Raw genomic sequence first — 22,358 nt, 5'->3', positions numbered from 1 at the left:
TGAATGTTTGCAAATCATATTAATATTTAGAGGCATTAATTTTCTTATCCCACCTTGACGTGGATCTGTGAATTGAACTAAGGTCACCAGATAGGATCTTGTTTTGTAGCCTAACCTGGCTTCACACTTGAAATCTTTTTTCAGCCTCGTGAATTTTTTTTTTTTTCCCGAGACAGGGTTTCTCCGTAGCTTTTTGGTTCCTGTCCTGGAACTAGCTCTTGTAGTCCAGGCTGGCCTTGAACTCACAGAGATCTGCCTGCCTCTGCCTCCCGAGTGCTGGGATTAAAGGCGTGCGCCACCACCGCCCGGCTCAGCCTCGTGAATTTTTATGCCTCCATTTTTAGATTGAGTTGATTCCTTTCTTGAGTTTTAAGTATTTGTGTATTTTGGAAACAAATCCTTTGTCACATGTGTTTTGCTAGTATGTCTTCTACCATGTATATCTTGCCTCCTATTCCTTAATCTTATTCTTTTGCTTTTGAAGGGTGATTTCATTGGCATTTAGGTTGGAAGCTTTTTTTTTCCAATACTAAATATTTCAATAAATGGTCCTGTGGGCTGTATAGTATATTATTCAGAGTCAGAGATAGCCCCTGCTCCCAATACTAGGAGTCCCACAAGGAGACCAAGCTACACTACTGTTACCTACATGCGGAGGGTCAGTCCCATGCAAGCTCTCTGTTGTTGTTCAGTCCTTGTGGGCTACTATGAGCCCAGGTTAGTTGATTCTGTGGGGTTTCCTGTAATGTCCTTGACTCCTCTGGCTTATACAATCCTTCCTCCCTCTCTTCAGGATTCCCTGAACTCAGCCTAGTGTTTGACTGTGGGTCTCTGCATCTGTATCCATCAGTTACTGGATGAAAGCTCTCTGATGACTATTGAGCTAGTCACCAATCTATGACTATGGCAGAATACCATTAGGCATCATTAAACTGACATTTTTTTTATAGTCATGTTTGCTTCCATCCTGGGTCTCTGGGCCGTCTAGCTTCTTGGATCCTGGCTCTCCAGGTAGTGTCAAGGGTGGGTTCACTCACATGGTGTGGGTTTCAGGCTGGACCAGTCATTGATTAGACATTCCACAACCTCTGTGTCACCCTTATCCCTGCAAATCCCATAGTCAGGACAGACTATATGTCAAAGGTTATGTGACTGGGTTGGTGTCCCAGTCCTTCCATTGGCAGTCTTGCCTGATCACAGGAGGTGGCCAGTTTAGGCTGTGTATCCCTTGTTACTAAGAGTCCTAGCTGGGATCACCCTTGTATGTTCCTGGGAGTTTCCATTGTACCCCGGAATGACCCCCCTTTCTATTCAACTCTTTCTGTACTCTCCCCTACCCCACTCCCACCTGATCCCTCATGTTCCTATCCCTGCCTGCCCCCAGTCCACCACGAAATCTCTTCTGTTTCCCCTTTCCAGGGAGATCTGAGTGTCCCCCTTGAGCCCCCTTGTTACCTAGCTTCTCTTGTTCTTTGGATTGTAGCTTGCTTATCCTTTACAGCTAATATCTACTTATAAGTAAGTACACACCATGTTTGTCTTTCTGGGTCTGGGTTACCTCACTCAGGATGAATTTTTTCTAGTTCTATCCATTTGCCTTCAAATTTCACGATGCCGTTGTTTTTAAGAGCTGAGTAATACTCCATTGTGTAAATACACCATATTTTCTTTATCCATTCTTCAGTTGAGAGACATCTAGGTTGTTTCTTTGTCTGGCTGTTATGAAAAACACCTCTATGAACATAGTGAATTAAGTGCCCTGTGGTATAATTAAGCATTATTTGGGTATATGCCCAAGAATGGTATAGCTGGGTCTTTTTATTTTTATTTTTTTTTATTTTTCCATTTAATTATTTACACTTCCTTCCCCCCTCCCAATTCCCTCCCGCCCCCCACCCCCTCCTCCCTCTCCCACCCTGCTTGAGAGAGGGCAGGGAACCCTGCCCTGTGGGAAGTCCAAGGCCCTCCCCCCTACATCCAGGCTTGGGGAGCTGTGCATCCATATAGACTAGGGTCCCAAGAAGCCAGAACATGCCGTAAAAACAAGTCCCAGTCCCTTTATCAATGGCTTCTCAGTCAGCCCCCATTGTCAGCCACAATCAGAGAGACCGGTTTGATTACATGCTCTTTCAGACCCGGTCCTAGCTGGGTCTTGAGGTAGATCGGTTCTCAATTTTCTGAAAAACCACCATATTGATTTTCAAGTGGCTATACAAACTTGCACTCCTCCCATCAATGGAGGAGTGTTCCCTTTGCTCCATATCCTCTCCAGCATGAGCTGTCACTTGTAATTTTGATCTTTGCCATTCTGATAGGTATAAGAAGGAACCTCAGAGTTGTTTTGATTTGCATTTCCCCGATTGCTAAGGATGCTGAACATTCCTTTAAATGTTAAAACATTTCTTTAAACATTTTTTTTAGCCATTTGGGATTCTTCTGTTGAGAATTTTCTGTTTAGATCTATACCCCATTTTTAAAATTGGATTATTTGATTTGTTGATGTCTAGTTTCTCCAGTTCTTTACATTTTTTGGAGATCAGCTCTCTGACAGATATGGGGATAGTGAAGATCTTTTTCCATTCTGTAGGCTGCTGTTTTGTCCTATTGACAATGTTCTTTCCCTTACAGAAGCTTTTCAGTTTCATGAGGTCCCATTTATTAATTGTCCATCTTGGTATCTGCACTGTTGGTGTTCTGTTCAGGAAATTGTCTCCTATTCCAATGCCTTCAAGGATTTTTCCCACTTTCTCTTCTGTGGGGTTCAGTGTATCTGGATTTATGTTGAGGTCTTTGATCCATTTGGGCTTAAGTTTTGTGCAGGGTGATGGGTATGGATCTATTTGTATTCTTCCACATGCCGACATCCAGTAATGCCAGCACCATTTGTTGAAAATGTTTTCTTCACTTGATCTTAGCCAAAAGGCTGGGAAGTGATGAAGATGCTTTCTTTCATTCTCCTGTATAAATTTGACTTCTTTGTCAAAAATCAGGTGTCCATAGGTGTGTAGATTTACGTCTGAGTCTTCAATTTGATTCCATTGATCCACCCAATTGTTTTTATGCCAGTACTGTGAGGTTTTTATTATTATAGCCTTGTAGTAAAGCTTGAAATCTGGGATGGTGATACCTCTGGAAGTTCCTTCATTGTACAGGATTGTTTTAGCTATCTTGGGTTTTTTGATTTTTCCATGTGAATTTGAGTATTGTTCTTTTAAAGTTTTTAAAGAATTGTGTTGGAATTTTAATTGGGATTGTGTTGAATTTGTAGATTGCTTTTTGTAGGATGGCCATTTTTACTGTTAACCCTACTGATCTTGAGCTTGGGAGATCTTTCCATCTTCTGATGTCTTGTCCAATTTCTTTCTTCAAAGACTTGAAGTTTTTGTCATACAGGTTAAAGTTACACCAAAATATTTTATATTATCTGTAGCTATTATGAAGGGCATTGTTTTTCTGATTTCTCAGCCTGTTTATCATTTGCATATAGGAGGGCTACTAATTTTTCTTGTGTGTGTTTGTTAATCTTGTATCCAGTCACTTCACTAAAGGTGTTTATCAGCTATAGGAGTTCCCTTGTAGAATTTTTGGGGTCCCTTATATATACTCTCATATCATGTGCAAATAGCAAATGGTTGACTTCTTCCTTTCTAGTCTGTAACCCTTTGATCTCCTTTGAGAGTGAGTGGTACCTAAGATTGTCCATTTTTGTTTTATTTTTATCAACAGTGCTTGCCTGTTGAAAGGCACACATTATGCCTGTGATTGGAGAAACTTGAGAGTATGTTAGGTTTTTCTCAGTTGGGAAGAAAAATCTCTAAAAGCTTTTAAACTTAGATGAATTATCTACGTAAAATTTTATCATATTTGTTTTAAAAGTCTGATTATTTATATATAATATTTTCAGAAAGTAAAATGATGTATGAAACCTGTTTGTACTCTTGCTTATTGATGTTTTTGTATTTATTTCAGACATTGTTGAAGCCCTGAAGCCAGATTATGTGGCCCCTCTGGTCCTTTGGCTTTGCCATGAGAGCTGTGAGGAAAATGGTGGCTTATTTGAGGTACTGTGAAACTTTGTATTTCTTCTAAAGCCTCGTTTATGTAATTAAAATTTAAAAAGACTGTATATTAGTATTTCCCAAATGCTTACATCCAGAAAAAACTCTGTTGTAGTTGTAACACTTGGCTTGTCACATATTGTGTATGTGTTGTTAAGGAACAAGTGTCAAGCTGGGAAAGGTGGTATGTACTATTACTCTGTTATCCAGCACTCTGGAGGCCAAGGTAGGAGGATACGAGTTTGTGTTCTACTGGAACTACATAGCAAGACCTTGTTTTACACGAGCAAGTGTGGATCCATTGTTTTAGAAAATAACATTATCATTACAAACTCTTTTTCAAAGCTGTTCATTTTTAATATTTTTTCCTAGTTGCAATGTGGCTGATTTGATGTGTTTAGTAAAATATAGAAAATCTCATTGATTTAAGAAGACGAATGATAAATGATAAAGCAGATGTTTAGAGTCAGCTAGGCCAGAATTTGAACATTGGCCTAGCACTGGCTGGCTCGCAGGGTTGTGGTGTAAATTAACCCTGCAGAGTTTAGTCTTCTTGGGGTCTTTGTGAAAACCGCAGACCATTTAAAACCCTTGGCATGAGAGCCTAGTGTTTCCTTCCTCCAATTTAGTTATAAATGATGTTTGAGTGTAACAGAGCAGTCAATACAGCTTGTTTATTTAGAGTTCAGCAGTAAGCTCTTCTAGTTTTCCCTATTCTGTAGCTCTCCGTGGATTTTGTCACAATAAAAATGATGCACAGTCCACCATTTGTTGGAACCGTTTGTGCTACTGCACATTGGATTTAGAGCTTTGTAGAAGGCAAGGGCTCGGTCAGCATCTCAGCTCTCTTATGTTTATATTTTTATTTTTAGACAGGGTCTCACCTGGGCTGACTGTTACGTTAGTACTTACCCCAGGCTGACCTTGAACTTGAGCTCTTCCTGTCCCAGCTGCTCAGGTAGACAGGTGTTCACCACCAGACCCAGCTAATTTACATACTTTTATATCCATTTGTGTTTGATCTACTTATTTTAGCCAAGGCATTGTATATTAGACCTCCCTTTACCCCAACAGTAATGAACCCATAGTATATAGACTATAGAATTAAATTGCTTCTTAGGAGCAAAAGAACCTGCCTCGGTTTGAACTAATATATTATTAGTCAATTTCATTTGAATTAAAAGCTGATGAATGAATTAAGGAGAAAAGGTCTCATATATTTGAGTGCAGTTATATACATCCATCTTTCTAATTATACCAACTAAGTGTAAATTACAGAAATTAGATGGAGAAGGAACTTTGCACTCTTAATTTTACAGAATAGAAAAATTTAATGATATTGAGCCACTTAAAATTTGAAATTTGATCTGACCTCTTTCTACCTAGCTAGGAATCAAAATATTACTTATTTCCTTATAATTACATTATTATTAACTACACAAAATAATTTATCATCTGTGCGGAAATCTTAAATACATAAGAATGTGAATAGGAGAGAATAAAAACCATGCATTATTACTATCCTGAGAACTGCTATGAATTTTCCAATATCTCCTTCCAGGCTTCTATTTGATGTACATTTTACATAGACTGTTCTTTCAGATGGGATATTTTTTTTTTAAAGATTTATTTATTTATTATGTATACAACATTCTGTCTGTGTGTATGCCCGCATGCCAGAGGAGGGCGCCAGATCTCATTACAGATGGTTGTGAGCCACCATGTGGTTGCTGGGAATTGAACTCAGGACCTCTGGAAGAGCAGGCAGTGCTCTTAACCACCGAGCCATCTCTCCAGCCCCCCAGATGGGATATTTTATATCAATCTTCATCTCTGTAATCATATGACTGAGATCATGTATGCATATAAAAATTTATGTTGTTACTTTCTTTTATTAAGTGCGGACTTTTTTTTTTAATGAGTAAGGTTTGATGTATACGATTGAAAAATATAGTAGGAAATATATGAAATAATCTGAGTTTAAACTTGAAGGTATTCTTTGCTCAGATCTGATGGATTCCTGGAGTTGCTGGTGAGAGATGAGATTGGTTCAGCTAGTGCAGATATTTTGGCCCCTGTAGTTTGTTATTTCACTCACAATATGGCTAAAGGTGATGATGTTACCAAATTGCTCAAGTCAGATTAGGTGGTCTGAAGTTAGAAAAGCTTACCCTAGAGCACCTTCCAAATATCTAAAGGGCAACCAGAGGAAAGACTTAGTAAGATTCTAATGATATAGAAGTTCGGAAATGAAGTACACTTGGCAAGCGCAGCAAGTCAGGCCAACAGAGAAAGAGCAAAGATCCAGCTGTTCTGAGAAGGGCTCATAGTGTTTGCTGAGGCGGACCATGGAAACTGTGTTTTGCCCAGAATAACTTGAACCTTGAGCAGGAAATATGTTCTGTCTTAGCAGAGAAAAATAACCATCTTTTGTTATGTTGGCTTTTATTTTGATGTCACCTTAAGTGATTCCATGTGGTTCCAAATTTAGAATGAATGTTTAGGAGGAAATATCTTGCCATATTGTTTACCTTAAAGCTTTGGATCAGTCAGAAGAGTGCTTTGTGCTGGCATGCTTTTAAGTAACCAGTGACAGAAAGTTTGAGGATTGTTCATTGAAAGGCTGATGTTTGAAAGTTTTAAGTTGCCTTCTTGAAAATTTGTCTATTTCTCCAATTCCCCATCCATTGCCTTTGCCTGTGGTCAAAACTGAAGCTGATCAATCCACTATTAATTGGATATATTATAAAAGGTGTGAGCATATTATCCTAGTTAGGGTTTCTACTGCTGTGAAGAGACACCATGACCATGGCAACTCTGATAAAGGAAAACATATAATTGGGGCTGGTTTACAGTTTCAGAGGTTCAGTCCATTATCATCATGGCAGAAAACCTGGCAGCATACAGGCAGACATGGTGCTGGAGAGAAAGCTGATGTACATCTTGATCTTCAGGCAGCAAAAGAAGACTGTGTGCCACACTGAGTGTAGCTTGAGCATATAAGACTTCAAACCGTGGGACTGGAGAGATGGCTCAGAGGATAAGAGCACTCACTGGTTGCTTTTCCAGAGGTCCTGATTTCAATTCCCAGCAATCACATGGTGGCTCACAACCATGAGATCTGGTGCCCTCTTCTGGCCCTCAGGCAGAACACTATATACTTAATGAACAAATCTTAAAAAAAAAAAAAAAAAAAAAAAAGGACCTCAAAACCCACACCTACAATAACATACTTCCACAAACAAGGTCACACCTCCTAATGGTGCCACTCCCTATGGGTCAAGAATTCAAACACATGAGTCTATGGGACTCATACCTATTCAAATCACCATACATAGCAAAGGCAAAAGGTGATGAGAAGTCTTAATGTTGGATCTAGCTCCATTAAGGTGTCTGCTACTAATGTGTTTTTTTCTGTTATGTGTGAGAAATTCCAGTAAGTTCTGGCCAATAGTAGTGTGTGAAGGTATGAGTTTCTTTAATCAGATACTTGTCCCCCTTAAGGTTCACTGGAATGACTTCTAATATAATACAGAAATTAGAATGTGGTCCCTCGCCTTATCTCAGCCTCTTGCATCCCCACCCACAGCATTGCTTGCTGCAGGCTTCTGCTTTGATGGAGCCGGGGGTTTGTGCAGAGCTATCATTGTCATCTAGCATCCTAGTACTAATCATAATCAAAACAGTCTCTTAATGATTTATATTAGATGATATTTTTTTCCTTCTTTTTGTTAGGTTGGAGCAGGCTGGATTGGAAAATGTAAGTCTCTGTTGTGTTTTTGCTTGTGATAATTCTTTTTTCATTTTATAACCTGTTTATACTCAGACTAGAATACTGTTCCAGCTAAGGTACTAAAACATGGGAATTATTCTGCCAGCCTCTTGTGCTTTTAAGGACCTGTCTGCTATCCCTATAGGTAGCACTGGGTTTACCTTACTCTCTTCAGATACTGTAGTTCCTTTTTGTTGACATCATCACACATGCTTCCTGCTGTTTCATCAGAACAGTGATTTGGCCTGTCTGAAAGGTGGGAGGAGCTTGTTCTAGATGGACAAACAGATCTTCCAATTCTCTCATGTAATTCTCTTCTTTTTAGAATGGAAGATGTCAGGAGCAAGTAAGAGCTCAGGGGACAGCTTTCAGGGACAGAAGCTGTAGCTGATGTGTGGGAATTGTTTCCCCCACAGGAAATTCATTTGGCTTCACCCTTGATATTTTCTTTCTTAAACCTTCTAAGTTTCAAATGTAGTAGTTGCTTTATAGTGTTAAAAAATGTGAACACTTGCTGGGCATGATGGCGCACTCCTTTCCCCAGCACTTGGGAGGCAGAGGCAGGTGGATCTGGTCTACAGAGTAAGTTCCAGGATAGCCAGGGCTACATGGAGAAACATTGTCTTGAAAAACAAAGCAAAACAAAACCAAAGAGTGGAAAATTCAGAATCTCAGCTTGCTTTTACTTGTTTGCTGATATCATAATTAATCATAGAATTATTTAGAAGATTGATATCAATGAAGGACACTTTCACATATTATAGAGTATATCTAAATATCTACATATAGGTATGTATGTGTATATATATGCATTAATAACTTCCATCAAGTTAACCATAAAGTAACTTATATTTCTTAAGCATTTGGTTATCTTAACAGCATTTAAATAACATTTAAAACAGCAAGGTAAGGGTTGCAGTAACAGCTACACTACATATGGACCCTTTTTACAGAGGGAAAAACTCTAGAAACTGATGTCGTTTTCTTTCTTTTAAGATGTTGTACATTGAGTGGTCACCGGTGTCCACCATCATGTTCAAATGTTATAGTAGTTAGTTACTGCTATGGAATGTTTAAAACAGAAAACAGTGTTAAATTTCTCAAGAGAACTCAGGAGCAGTAGGACTTCTTGTGACCCTGCAAGGTTCTGGTGAGGCTGTGGGAATGGAGGGCGAGCCAAGCATGGTTGGAGGGGAGTTGTTGGTAGCTGTGGAGTCCAGGATCTGTAGCTGGAACCTGTTTGCTGTCACTCTGGTTCTCAGTGTGCAGCAGCAGCAGGCCTTGTCTTGCCAGTCTTCACCCACAAACAAGGAAAGTGGAGTGTCTTGTGCTAAGTGATCTGCCGTCGGTGTGACTGTGTGGAACTGCGTCTCCAGGTTCAACCGGAGACAATGCTATTAGCAGTTCCTGACAGAATTAGAGAAATTTCTCCCATGTTCGTCTTTTTGGGTCTGGGTTACCTCGCTCAGGATAGTGTTTTCTATTTCCATCCATTTGCATGCAAAATTCGAGAAGTCATTGTTTTTTACTGCAGCATAATACTCTAATGTGTATATATTCCACACTTTCTTCATCCATTCTTCCATTGAAGGGCATCTAGGTTGTTTCCAGGTTCTGGCTATTACAAATAATGCTGCTATGAACATAGTTGAACAAATGTTTTTGTCATATGATAGGGCATCTCTTGGGTATATTCCCAAGAGTGGTATTGCTGGGTCCAGGGGTAGGTTGATCCCGAATTTCCTGAGAAACCGAAACACTGATTTCCAAAGTGGTTGCACAAGATTGCATTCCCACCAGCAATGGATGAGGGTACCCCTTCCTCCACAGCCTCTCCAGCAAAGGCTATCATCGGTGCTTTTGATTTTAGCCATTCTGACAGGTGTGAGATGATATCTCAAAGTTGTTTTGATTTGCATTTCCCTGATTGCTAATGAGGTTGAGCATGACCTTAGGTGTCTTTTGGCCATTTGAACTTCTTCTTTTGAGAATTCTCTGTTCAGTTCAGTGCCCCATTTTTTAATTGGGTTAATTAGCATTTTAGAGTCTAGTTTCTTGAGTTCTCTATATATTTTGGAGATCAGACCTTTGTCTGTTACGGGGTTGGTGAAGATCTTCTCCCAGTCAGTAGGTTGCCTTTTTGTCTTAGTGACAGTGTCCTTTGCTTTACAGAAGCTTCTCAGCTTTAGTAGGTCCCATTTATTCAATGTTGTCCTTAGTGTCTGTGCTGCTGGGGTTATACTTAAGAAGCGATCTCCTGTGCCCATCTGTTGTAGGGTACTTCCCACTTTCTCTTCTATCAGGTTCAGTGTGTTCGGACTGATATTGAGGTCTTTGATCCATTTGGACTTGAGAAATTTCTCTTCAGTTTCAGATATTTCTTTTTTTTTTTAAATTTAAATTTAATTTTGTGCTATTTAACTTAGCATGCAAAGCGGTAGGTCTTACTACAGCATCTTCATCCATTTTTGTTCTTATGCTTTGTGCCTATCTGTGTCCCTCTGTCCTTCAGCTGCAGATCTTTCTCTAAAAACCTGACATTTCTGCTAACGGGCCTTTAAAGAAAAATATCTTCTAAGGGTTTTGTTAGAGCTCGTCAGAAGCCAGCATGACTTTCCTTTAGGATTTTCCTTTTTCTTGAAGATGGCTCTCAAGCGTCTTATGTTGTGTCCTTCAAGCTATGTGCAGTGTCTTAATTTTGTTTCCATAACTAGTGCGCTGGGAGCGGACCCTCGGAGCCACTGTTAGGCAGAGGAATCAGCCCATGACTCCCGAGGCAGTGAGGGACAACTGGGAGAAGATCTGTGACTTCAGCAATGCCAGCAATCCGCGGACCATTCAAGGTACAGTCCCAAGTTCTTTGGTCTTCTTGGCCAGGAAGGAGAGGCGACAAGTTGTCTTTTCCGTACGCAGTTCATCTGTTTTGACTGTGCCGAAGCAGATACTTAGGTGTTGGGAACATACGTGGTTTCTGCTCCACTAGGTGCTAGAAGTCTTCATAGGCAGTTTGTTCAGTGCTTCTTAGGCCTGTGTGTTTGGTTGGTGTGTTTCTGGTAGATGGATGGCTGTGGGTGTGTACTTATTTGTGCTTCATGTACTTTCTTCCCAGATGGTGGTTGGCTTTGGAGTCTTCCATTTTCTTGCCATATGCTCTTTTTAATTTTTACATATATTTTTAAGTGTGTGTGCGTGTGTGTACATTAGTGCAGGTGCCTTTAGAGCTGAGAAGAGGGCATCAGATGTCGTGGAGCTGGCATTCTAGGTTGTGAACTCCTCACGTGGGTGCTGGGAACTGAACTCAGAGCCATCTCTCCAGCCTTTGGCCACTTTTGTAATCTGATGCAGTTTTCTCTGTTGCCCTAGAAGTTCTGGTTCTTTTGCTTAGGCTTAGCTCTCTCCTTTAGTTATAGGAGTGGCATTGGTTCAGCTCATCGTCTTTGCTATTCTCTCTTTCTCCCACCCCCGCCTCCTTTTGTCACCTATACCTAATTTTAGGACTTCTTTAGAAAAATTCAGACCCCAAATGCTCAGCAGGGTAGTCCCAGATATTCTTCTGTTAGCTGACCTACCGTGCGAACATCTAACGTAACTCTTCTTCCTGCTTTTGTTTCAGATGTATGACTTTCTAACTGCATGTGAAGTTCCTTTGAGGCAGAGACCATTTTCCATGTATTTATTTTTTGTGGAGCTGAGGGTAGAACCCAGGATCTTGGACATGCTTGGCAGGCACTGTACCACCGAGTACAATCCAGTTCATGTGGAGTCCTTTTAAAAACATATTTTAAATTAATTTTTTGAAAAGTTCATATATGTGTACAATGTGGTTTGATTATATACACCCCACACCAACCTCTAGCTGCTCCCATATCCACCTTCTGTGCTCACTTCATATCCTCTTTTTGTTGTTGTTGTTTTAGTACCCATTTAGTTCAGTATCATAGGTGTGGGGCCATCCACTGGAATGGGAGCATCCGTGGAAAGGGATTGTGGGTATTTTCTTGCATATTGCAGTTTTCTTTATTCAGATTTTACAGCAAAACTCTATCTTTTCTTATCTTTTTTATTGTAGAATCAACGAGTGGCATACTTGAAGTTTTACATAAAGTAGATTCAGAAGGAATCTCACAAAACCACACAAGTCATGCGGTATCTGCTGCCACATCAGGATTTGTAAGTAGGGGAAATGCCTGAAGCCACCTACAGACTCATCCTCCCCCTTTCTCCTTTTAGCCTTTCTTTTGGAGATGGTCACTCTGTCATTTGTCATGGAGAAAATCAGTTGTGTGTCCTCAGAAACCGTTTATTATTTTTTGGAATAAGACTAAGTTTAACACATAAGGAATTCATGATGACCACATGAGCATGTGGTTTGAAGTCAGTCCTAAAGCTGTCCAGATTAACTCTTTTTGTCTTTTCCACCTTTCCTCTGAGATTTTTCTGGGCTTGACCAAGCTTTTTGCTTTGATGGAAGTCTGTCTTGAGAGGAGAGGAGGGGATTTGAATATTGTTTCCCAAAGCTCTTCTTGGTGAATGAGCTGGGATAGGAGAGTGGAAGGTATCAGCTCAGCTTCTGTCCTGGGTGTTTCTGTGTGATAAGTATAGGAGCTGGAAGCTTTTCTCTGTTTTCAGGAGTATAGTTTCGCATGTAATTTTTGATAGTCTTTCTTTGGGGTTGAGATGAATTAAGTTAGTTGTCCAGTTGATGTATTAGCTAGTTTATTGTAGGAGACTGCTCTTTCATGTTCCAGCTTCCCAGACTCAAATAATCACACAGAAACTATATTAATTACAACACTGCTTGACCAGTGTTTATATTACTTTTGCTGTCTCCTTAAAAACTTTGTTTTATTTTTTAATCTATTTTTTAGAACTGTCTATAGTCTTTCTTTTCTCTCCCAAGCCTGTGTACATTTATTCAACACTGTGACTCATTCAGCAGTCTTATTCATATGAGTCTGTCTTTACTGTGTATCTCTGTAATCATTTTCTGACCAGGAACACTTTTTTTTTTTTTTTTGATTCTAAGCATGTGGCTAGGACCAACTGTGTGGCCCTGCCTGCTTACTTTGTCCAGTCCAACATGGCGGAGGTGTGTTCACTGCCTCTGCAAGTCTTTCTCACGGCCCCAATACCAGGGACGCAGCAGGTCTATATTGCTATTAAGCAACCAGTACCACGTTGCTCACTGACCCCATTTAAGTGCTTCATAGCAGTACCTCCCTGTAGATCCAGAGCCTTTTGGAAGCTGTTTGTGCCACCAGCACGAGCCAGGAAGCCTTTTCTTAAAGAAGCAGCACCTCTGCTGTGGCCAGCAAACAGAGCCTGTCTGAAAAAATGTGGCTACCAACAAGCTGTGCTTAACTCTGTTCTTTTGTGTCTAGAATTCTTTCCCAAGATTTCTCAGTTTTTATGTGGGTATAGTTGTACGGCGATGGTGCCACTTTGTAGCAGGAGACTGCTCTTTTGTTTCCCGGCCACCCAGGCCTGAATAATCACACAGTAACTATATTAATTACAAGTCTGCTTAGCCAGTAGCTTAGACGTATTTCCAGCTAGTTCTTACATCTTAAATTAGCCCATTTCCATTATTATTTTATATTTTACCACAAGGGTCATGGTTTGTTACCTCTTGCTTCTTGGGCAGCTACATGGCATCTTTCTGAACACACCTACTCTCTCTATGTATCTCTGTTCTGATTTCCTGCCTGGCTTTACTTTGCTAAGCCATTGCCGATAAAAACAACACATATATACATAAGGACATCCCACATCACTAGCCGACATCCTCCTTGCTATTTGAAAAGCAACCCAGGGAGATAGTGGATGGAAGAGAGAGAAAGCCGTTACCTCGACTGCTGATGAAAGATGTTCATGTGTGGTGCTTCTGTCAGTCAGCCACAACTTGGGATCTAGTGTTCAATAATTCAGAAACTTTTTAACAAAATTATTCTTTAAGACATTAATTGAAAAAGTAAATAAGTGGCTTACTGTAAACTATGCCCTAAATGTAGATAGAATGAACACATACAAGCTGAACATTAAAACATAACTTTCTTTTTTGCTGTTTTCCTTCAGTTTGACAAGTGTCTTTTTTCTTGGACATTAGTAACCCTCTTTAAATCATAATTTTTATAAGTTTTTGGGAAAGGATCTTTATTTTAATGGTTCTTTTCCATTTTTTCATTTTGTTCACTAGGCAAGATCTTTTAAGGGAAAGCATTGATAAACTGTATTACAAAATATTGACATGGTTCTTAGCCAGATGCTTCATTGTGTGAGGGACAGAATATGAGGAGGGTTCTAGCTCTCTCTCTGAGATATTTGTCAGTTTACTGTTCACTGGATGTAATGTCAGGTCAGGAAATATAAATATGTATAAATAGATATATGTATAATTTATGTAATATATAGTTTTATTTTTATTATATATAAAACTAATATAAGAAAGCTAATTTTTTTATTATATATGTATGTATATGTATTTCTCCTTTTTAGCCTATAGGTCCTTCACATAGATATTATGACTTCCATGTTAGTGTTTTTATGGTATTCCTGAGTGTGTAAATAAGTGCGTCTCTGTGTCTGTTTCTTGGGCTTTTCCTTCTGTTTGTTTTGTCCTAGTTCATGTGTTAGTTTTTGTTTTATTTTATTATATTATATTTTACTTTATTATTATTTTGTAGAAGCCAATATTCTAACAAGAAACAAAAGGGGTGGATCAGATGAGGGGAGGTGGGAGGAACTGGGAGGAGTAGAGGGAGAGGAAACTAATCAGAGTATATTATGTGAGGAAAAAAATCTATTTTCGTTGAAAGGAAAAAAAGAAATGTAGTAGATGAGAAAGAAATCATCTATTACAGATTGATCTGGTATTTTGTGACCCAGGAAGCTGTGGGTTTTAGTTAGAAATCTGATTTTGAGCCTGAGAGTATTGCTACCTTATAGCTATGATCTGAAGTCGGGGCCATGGATGCTAATGTGGAGTGCCATAGTTTTCCTGTTTTTCTCTTAGGCTGCTGCTATTGGCCATAAGCTTCCTTCCTTCTCCTCTTCATATTCGGAACTGGAGAGTATTATGTATGCCCTTGGCGTAGGAGCTTCTGTCAAGAATCCGGAGGATTTGAAGTTTGTGTATGAAGGAAGTGCTGACTTCTCCTGTTTGCCCACTTTTGGCGTTATTATTGCTCAGAAGTCCATGATGAATGGAGGCCTAGCAGAGATTCCTGGGCTGTCAATCAATTTTTCAAAGGTATGCCTACTAAGAAACTTTTATTTGTACTGCTTCTTTAAATGTTATTGATAAATATCTCATACTATATTATTATTAAACATTACATCCATACAATTTATACATAATATGGATGCATACATATACACTTATGTATATATGAAGATTATATAAACTATCTCTGTTCAACTAAAATTGACCTTGGTGGTTGGCTTAGGAATAATGATTTAGTATATATTTTGATTTTTCTTTTCATGAATAAAAGAGGGGAGAGTTAATTTAAAATTCTAAGAAGAAAATACTTATATATAGGCCTGCAATCCTGGAATAATGTTAGTCCTCTCTCTGCCGTTTACTTACTACTGTAATTGTAAGTAGCTGCTCTAGGCTTTGGGTTCTTCATCCATAGAGTGGATAGGCAGATTTCACTTCACAACAGTGATGAAGGAGAACACCCTCTAATTTCCTGGGGGAAGGATCTCTAGCACAAACAGGCCCCAGGGCAGCGTGATAAAAGACCGGAAACCTGGGCTGGTCACTTTGCTTTCTTAATCGCTCTCCCATGTTATACGCTGAATCAGGTTAGATGTTCACCTTCTCTGAGAGCCATCTGGAAGTCTGCTTCTCAGCTTTCCTAGCTTTGGATTTCAAGGCAGCGTGGCACAGTGAGGAAGGCACTCACTCCAGCTCCACTCTCTTCCTTCTGTGTTTGGGGGAAGCCTAGAAAGCTGTCCTGCTCTAGTAGGTGCAGGCGCTTGGATGTGGGAAGCCTGGAGAGCTGTCCTGCTGTAGTGGTGCAGGCACTTGGATGCGGAGACTCCCCTCAGGTTTACTTGCATGTGATGCTCTGCTGTGCTGAGCTCACATTGCTTTTCCTTGCAGTGTGCTTGGTTGTACTCTGAGACACACAGAGGGAATGTTGCTCATTTTGCCTTTGGATATGCTTGTAAGGTTTATCTATGTGTTTTAGTTGAGTCATCTCTGCTTGGTTTTTGTGACTTGAAGCTACCAGCCCAGGCTCATTGGTTCATTTTTACTGAGTGGATACTTACTGAATGCCCAATATAATCTAGGCACTATTATAAGTCCTTGACACAGAACCCGATTGAGTGGCTCCATTGGTAAATCAGTAGAGTCAGTAATGATCCCTGGATTAGAAGGACACAGATTTATCTTTTCTCCTCCAAAAGATCTGTTTGTTTCTACATTGCATGATTAAGAAGTAAACGCCTTACTGAGATAGATGACACAGGATGAATACTGACGTGGTGTGTGGATAGTAAAATGTCATCTGTGCTTAGCAGTACCCACGGGTAGACACTGGGACAAGAAAGTTTGCTAATAAGATTGCATTTGTTGTAACGTAGGTTCTTCATGGGGAGCAATACTTGGAGTTGTATAAACCGCTTCCTCGATCAGGTGAGTTCATGTGAACTAATTGCCTAATACTATGCTTTAATTTTCTGATTAACCTCCCAAGCCAATTTATTGTGTTAAACTAGCATAGCCCAACCCAACAAGATGTCAGAAGCATCCATGTAACCGGAGAGTAGATAAAGTTAACCAGTACTTATACTGATCTCTAATTGTCTTCCACTAACAGTAAAATTATTTAGTACTATCAGTTTGTCTGTAGTGACATATGTACCATTATGAGTGTGTATCAGTTATGGTTTCTGTGGTTGTTTATCTTAAGATTAATTTGCATAAACAAACAATGTTGAAAGATGTAGCTTTTGTAATTTTTCCCTATTCCCTTGGAAGAGAAGAAAACTAAACCTATCTAACAACTTTTTTCTTTTCTCGGTAATACTTTGGATATTCACCAAAGCTTATCTGTCTGTCTATCTGTCCAACCATGTGTTCATTCCATCTGTCCATCTGTTCCTCCCATCCATCCCTCTGTTTGTCCCCTCTGTCCATCTATCCGTCCTTTTTTGAGATAAGGCCTGTCATGTCCCAGGGTGACCTTCAGTTTTTTCCTTAGCAGAAGATAACCTTGAACTTCTGATGAAGTTAGAAACGTACCTGTCTCTGTACATTCAAGGATTAACATGGATTTGCTGCCTGTGGGTTCAAGTGGTGTGGTTGGGGCTGGGAGTTAGTCCAGTTGTGGAGGAAAGAGAAAAGCAGGTCTCAAATAACTGACTTTTTTCCTTGGCAGTTTCATACTTGTAAACAATACTTCCTGGTAACCCTCACTCCCTCCTTCTTCCACCCTTCCCAGCTGCTTCCTTCCACAAGTCTTGTGGTGTCGTACCCCCCCACCCCCCAACGCCACCACGTTGGTTTTTATCTTTTGTGTTTCCTTTTGTTTTGTTACCGGCTGAGCTTAACCAGTTAAATGAGGACTCAAAAGTTTGGAGAAGGAAATTTAGGAAGTGTTTCGCAGAAGCCATAGAGGTTTCGAAGGAATGGAGGAAGTGGAGTTGTGCTTACCCAGGATTGAGAGGCCAGTTGGACCTTGCAAGAGGTGTCACTGTCATTGGAAAGGATTATTAAAAAATTACATCAGAAATGCCTGATGTGTTGTTTCTGAGGGAAATGTTAATGTCTCACAATTTTACATTAGAAAGTTAGTAATTATTAAGTTTAGTGATTTATATGTTCTGTATTTTATGTTTTGTATAAACAATTATACTTTTTTAGTGTAAAGTTAGGGGAAAATATTTAAAACCATAATTTTTTAAGCTTTGCTGAAGTAAGTGGAAACCGTGGTGAATTCCTTCATGTCTTAATTATTTATCATGTTATTATTTATCTTTAATTTTAGGAGAATTAAGATGTGAAGCAGTTGTTGCTGACATCCTGGATAAAGGATCGGGCATAGTGATTGTTATGGACGGTAACTCATCTGCAATTGTTATAATAATATCATTAGAGTGATAGGCTTTGCAGGTCGCACACTTCACCACAGAGATCGATCCAGTTTGTGTTTTATAATGTGTAAGAGGTCAAAGTAAGCATTTTAAACTTTCATAGGGTTTTTAAGAAAAATAAGGGAGGAGGCAGAGTAGATTGGGGCTAAAGCTAGGGCAGGTGGGACATGTCACTGGGTTGAAACAACACAACTAAGCACAGAAGTGAGAAGTGTGTTCCTGTTCAAGTCACAGGGAGAGTTACGCCTACTGCAGTAGGGTTGACGCAGCTGGGCTGGGCTATTGATGCCCTTTTCAGTGTTAGCTGTTTGGAACTCAATTAGTGTAGATTGCAGTTGGGTTTCTAGACTGCATTTAAGGCTGTTGAACTCATGGCACAAACACTGTAACTACATTTTATTTGAGTAGAACTGTCAGCTCTGCCTGATGTGTTGTTTCTGAGGGAAATACTGGGGATCATGCCAGTGCTCCTTGACTCACCGTGGGGTTGCACCCCAGTAAATACATTGGAAGTTGAAATATCTTAGGTAAAAATGCATGAAAAACCACGAATTATGTCTGAGGCAGGAGGAACCTTCTTTGTATCGGGCACCCTTTTCCCTAGGGATAGAGTGGTGCACTGAACCAGAAGGATGGCATCCCCTGGGCCATCCTGTAGCCCCATTCCTGGTCCCATGTTCTTCCTTAGTGCTTTGACAATATTTCAGTGTTTGAGTGTGGTAGCTTGAATTTTCTTGAGGAATTGTTTGAAATGTTAGTGGCAGATAAAACTTGAGATCTAGGTGGTAGTTAGGCGATTTAAGTGATAAGCCCATGGTTCGCAGAGGAAGGCTGGGTAGCTCTATCTCCGCCAGAGACTGGAGATGAGAAAACTGCAGGACAACGTGGCAAACCCCACGCTCACTGTAGATGCTGACCTTTGCACTGGCCGTGTTTTATTCTTTTAGCTATTAAAGGAAGTGTTAAGCCTGTCTTCATTAACTACTTCTTTTCCTTTTTCTTCTTTTTTAGTCCATTCTTACGCTGGGAAGGAGCTCATATGTTATAATCAGTTCTCTGTCTTTGTTGTTGGCTCTGGGGGCTTTGGTGGAAAACGGACGTCAGAAAAACTCAAAGTAAGACAATTTTTTTAGGTATAATATTTGTACATTTTTATGGGGCATATTATAGCAACTCAGTATATGTGTTCAAAGCATAAGTCAGAAACCAGCATTGGCATGTCCTGGAACTTATTAGTGACATATGCTGCTTGACCTTCCACTGTCCTACTGCCATGGTCCACACTGGCTGGTTCACTCCTTCCCACTACCCCTTTCCTATCTAGTGACCACTGTCGTCTTTCCATTTTTAATCACGTGTTTGTGTGTGGGTATATGCAGGTGACTGGGGAAAGCAGAGGCATCAGACTGCTGGTGGGTGCTGGGAACAAACTTGAGTCTCCTGGAAGAGTAGTATAAACTCCATGTGCTGAGCTCTCTCTCCAGCCCCACACCCTTTTTTTTTGATGAAGCTGAGCAGGTTGGCTTTAAACTTGTAGTAATCCTCCTGCCTCAGCTTCCCGGGGTGCCAGGGTTGTAGGAGTGAGCCACTGTGCTCAGCTTTCTTCACTCTCCTCTAAGGCTGACTTAATAGGCTCTGAATGAGTCTTTCTATAGCAGCTTTCCTCTCCCCACTCTTTTCCCCCTTTCTCTCCCCCACCACTAAAACCTAAGCTAAAAATCTCTTTTGAAAAGCAGCAACTTCTTACTATAGAAGTTGCCCCTTTCCTCATGGCCTTTTAGGATTGTGTTTTTAGGATTTGTGGAACAAATTTGATGATATTTAAGCTTAATATTTCATAGTAAAAATCACCAGCATCATAATTAGAAAAGTTGACTTTCTTGTAAAATATTGTGTAATTGTGGCACAGCACAGTTGATATTTCTTCCCTCCCTCTCTCCCTTTCTTTTTTTTTTTTTACTTTGTTTTTCAAGACAGTGTTTCTCTGTGTAGCCTTAGTTGTCCTGGAACTTGCTCTGTAGACAGGCTGGCCTCGAACTCACAGAGATCTGCCTGCTTCTGCTTCCTGAATGTTGGCATTAAAGGCTTGAGCCACTTCCCTGGTGATATTTTATTTCTATATAAATAAATAAAAAACTGATGTGGTTGTTTGAATATAATACAATGTAGCTCCAATATAGGGGAATCTGATGTCTCTGACCCCCATACACACTTGCATTCCTGTGTACCCATGTAATTAATAATAAAAAGCAAAATTTAAAAAGTTGATAAAAAGGTATTATTTTGTTAACATGGCAAACTAAAATATGTAATTCTTTGAGTTGTTTAATTCTTTGAGTTGTCATTTTCTTTTTACATAGGAAAAACTGTCTTTGTCCCTTGTGACCTGAGAATAGGTCTGATAATATTTCTTATATTGAAAAGAGTCATTTTAGGGAAACTGTAATTTATAAAAAGCTAGGAGCTATGAAATTTTAAATATAGTTTTTTTCTTGACATAAAATATTAAAAAATCTTTAATCCAGTTTTCAGAGTTTATTATGTTGACACTTGGTTGTTTATGTGATGTTAGTTTTGTTAGAGAATCACATATATTTAAGTTGACACGCATGCATTTTGATTTCAGGCAGCTGTGGCTGTACCGAGACGACCTCCTGATGCGGTCCTGAGAGACACCACCTCATTGAATCAGGTGAGAAGTGCTGATCACCTGGCTGACGAAACTGCTCTGTTGACATTGTAAACACACTATACTTCTGGAGTTAACTTGGGCATCTTATTCCAAGCAAGGGAATATGAAACACCAGACTTTGCTAAGTTCTTGGAGAAGGGCACTCCTTTGAGTGATAAGCAGAAAGGTTTGCCAGTAATGATTGACTTGGCAGAAAGGTGATTGGTGTATGGATGCTTCCTCCTCAGAGATGTGGGCTTTCAGGCTGTCAGGGAAGATGTGGGGAAGTCTAGCGGAGCACAGAGAGGCAGAGGCAGGGTGTGGGTCAGGGTGTGTGAAGGCCAAAGTCACATTTACATTGGTGGTTAATGGAGGACAATGTGTATGAGCAGATCTTTGCAAAAATGGAAAAATTGTGCCATTAGAGCATAAATTGTGCTGGGTTTTGTATAGTAGTTAACTTTCTAGTCAGCAAGCAAGCACAACTGTACATGTTAGCCCTACAGATGCCACTTCTCAGATATGTTGTTTAAATGTCCACAGCAGAGTTTCTTCACTGGTAGCTGGCTTGACCATACAAGTAAAACAAGTGTTTCATGAAGAATCAAGATTTTCATGCAGTGATATAAAAAGGCCAAATAGTGACAGCTCTCAACACCAGGCGTTGTAATTGTGGAAGACGAGAAACTAGCTGTGGTTTCACCAGATACAGTCTAGCGCTAACTGCCCTGTTAGGATTTCAGTTGTTACTGGGTAGGTCGTACTTTCCATTAAAAGATAATTCCTTATTAAAATCCCTACTGTGCTTAATTGAAAGCAGATATGACCTCAAAACCAGGTCTTTTTGGTGTCCCTTTTAGATTTAGACAATTCCTTTACAGGGCTGAATACTGAAAATAATCACAAATGCTTCATGGGACTGTCTGGGTCCCTTACATTGACCAGGAAATGCTAATTTTCAGTAAGTAGCACTGAGAGGGATTCTGGTAAAATCTTTGAACTTTAAAGATAAAAATAACCTTGAGGGACTGAAAGGCAATGGTGAAGTATCCTGCAGAGGAAGGTAGATGGCATCAGATTCCCCCAGAACAGGGGAGAAATGGAGCACCATTCTTGAGAAATAAAAGTTTGTATCAACCACCCGTCCTTGTAAAAGAACATTCCACATGAAGGAAGAACTTCATCTAACTAGCTGTGACTGAGGGACACTGACAGGTGGATTGAAATAGCCAAGTGCAAACTCACGACTAGGCTAGAGACTGGAAGGGCAGAAGTGACACACAGTGTTAGATGCTCCAGGAGAGAAAGTACACATGATGCACCCTACCCCCTGTGGGAGTGGGAAAGGGATGCAGAGGGATGTGGAGATGCCCTGCTGCTAAGGGCACCTGGGAGATGAAAGACAATTAAAAACAAACGCAACTTAGCAATAAGTTAAACTGAGGAAGAAAAAGCAATGGAATAGCAAATGAAGGGGACTGGAGAGATGACTCAGGAGTTAAGAGCACTGGCTGCTTTTCCAGAGGACTCTGCTTCAGTTCCCAACACCTACATGGTAGCTCTCAACCTTCTGTAACTCCAGTACCAGGGGACCTTGCACTTTCTTCTGGCCTCTCTGAGCACTAGGCATGCATGTGGTACACAGACATACATGTAGGCCAAGCTCTCACACACATAAAAATAAATAAATCCAAGAAAAAAAATGAAAATGAGGGCAAGCACTGGAAGGCTAGGTAGAGAGTGGTTGGGA

The 22,358-nt window shown here is 40.0% G+C and overlaps 1 protein-coding gene across 1 annotated transcript in view; it reads left to right on the top strand.

The window, feature by feature from the left end:
• The window catches only part of LOC126505968 (peroxisomal multifunctional enzyme type 2), a 46,444-nt gene that overhangs the window by 4,043 nt on the left and 20,043 nt on the right, over positions 1-22,358 (top strand). The window contains exons 3-11 of the mRNA XM_050149212.1: positions 3,970-4,061; positions 7,794-7,818; positions 10,545-10,673; positions 11,900-12,000; positions 14,843-15,079; positions 16,426-16,477; positions 17,832-17,903; positions 18,949-19,052; positions 20,564-20,629. Of these exons, the coding sequence (XP_050005169.1) occupies positions 3,970-4,061; positions 7,794-7,818; positions 10,545-10,673; positions 11,900-12,000; positions 14,843-15,079; positions 16,426-16,477; positions 17,832-17,903; positions 18,949-19,052; positions 20,564-20,629 (878 nt within the window). The remainder of the gene's footprint in view (positions 1-3,969; positions 4,062-7,793; positions 7,819-10,544; positions 10,674-11,899; positions 12,001-14,842; positions 15,080-16,425; positions 16,478-17,831; positions 17,904-18,948; positions 19,053-20,563; positions 20,630-22,358) is intronic.

The sequence above is a fragment of the Alexandromys fortis genome, unplaced genomic scaffold (genome assembly GCF_014885135.2).
Source record: "Alexandromys fortis isolate MF-2015 unplaced genomic scaffold, M_Fortis_MF-2015_v1.1 scaffold_60, whole genome shotgun sequence".
In the NCBI taxonomy this organism is placed as follows: domain Eukaryota; kingdom Metazoa; phylum Chordata; class Mammalia; order Rodentia; family Cricetidae; genus Alexandromys; species Alexandromys fortis.
Note: the sequence above shows the minus strand (reverse complement) of the source record. Positions and strands in the feature narration are given on the sequence as shown.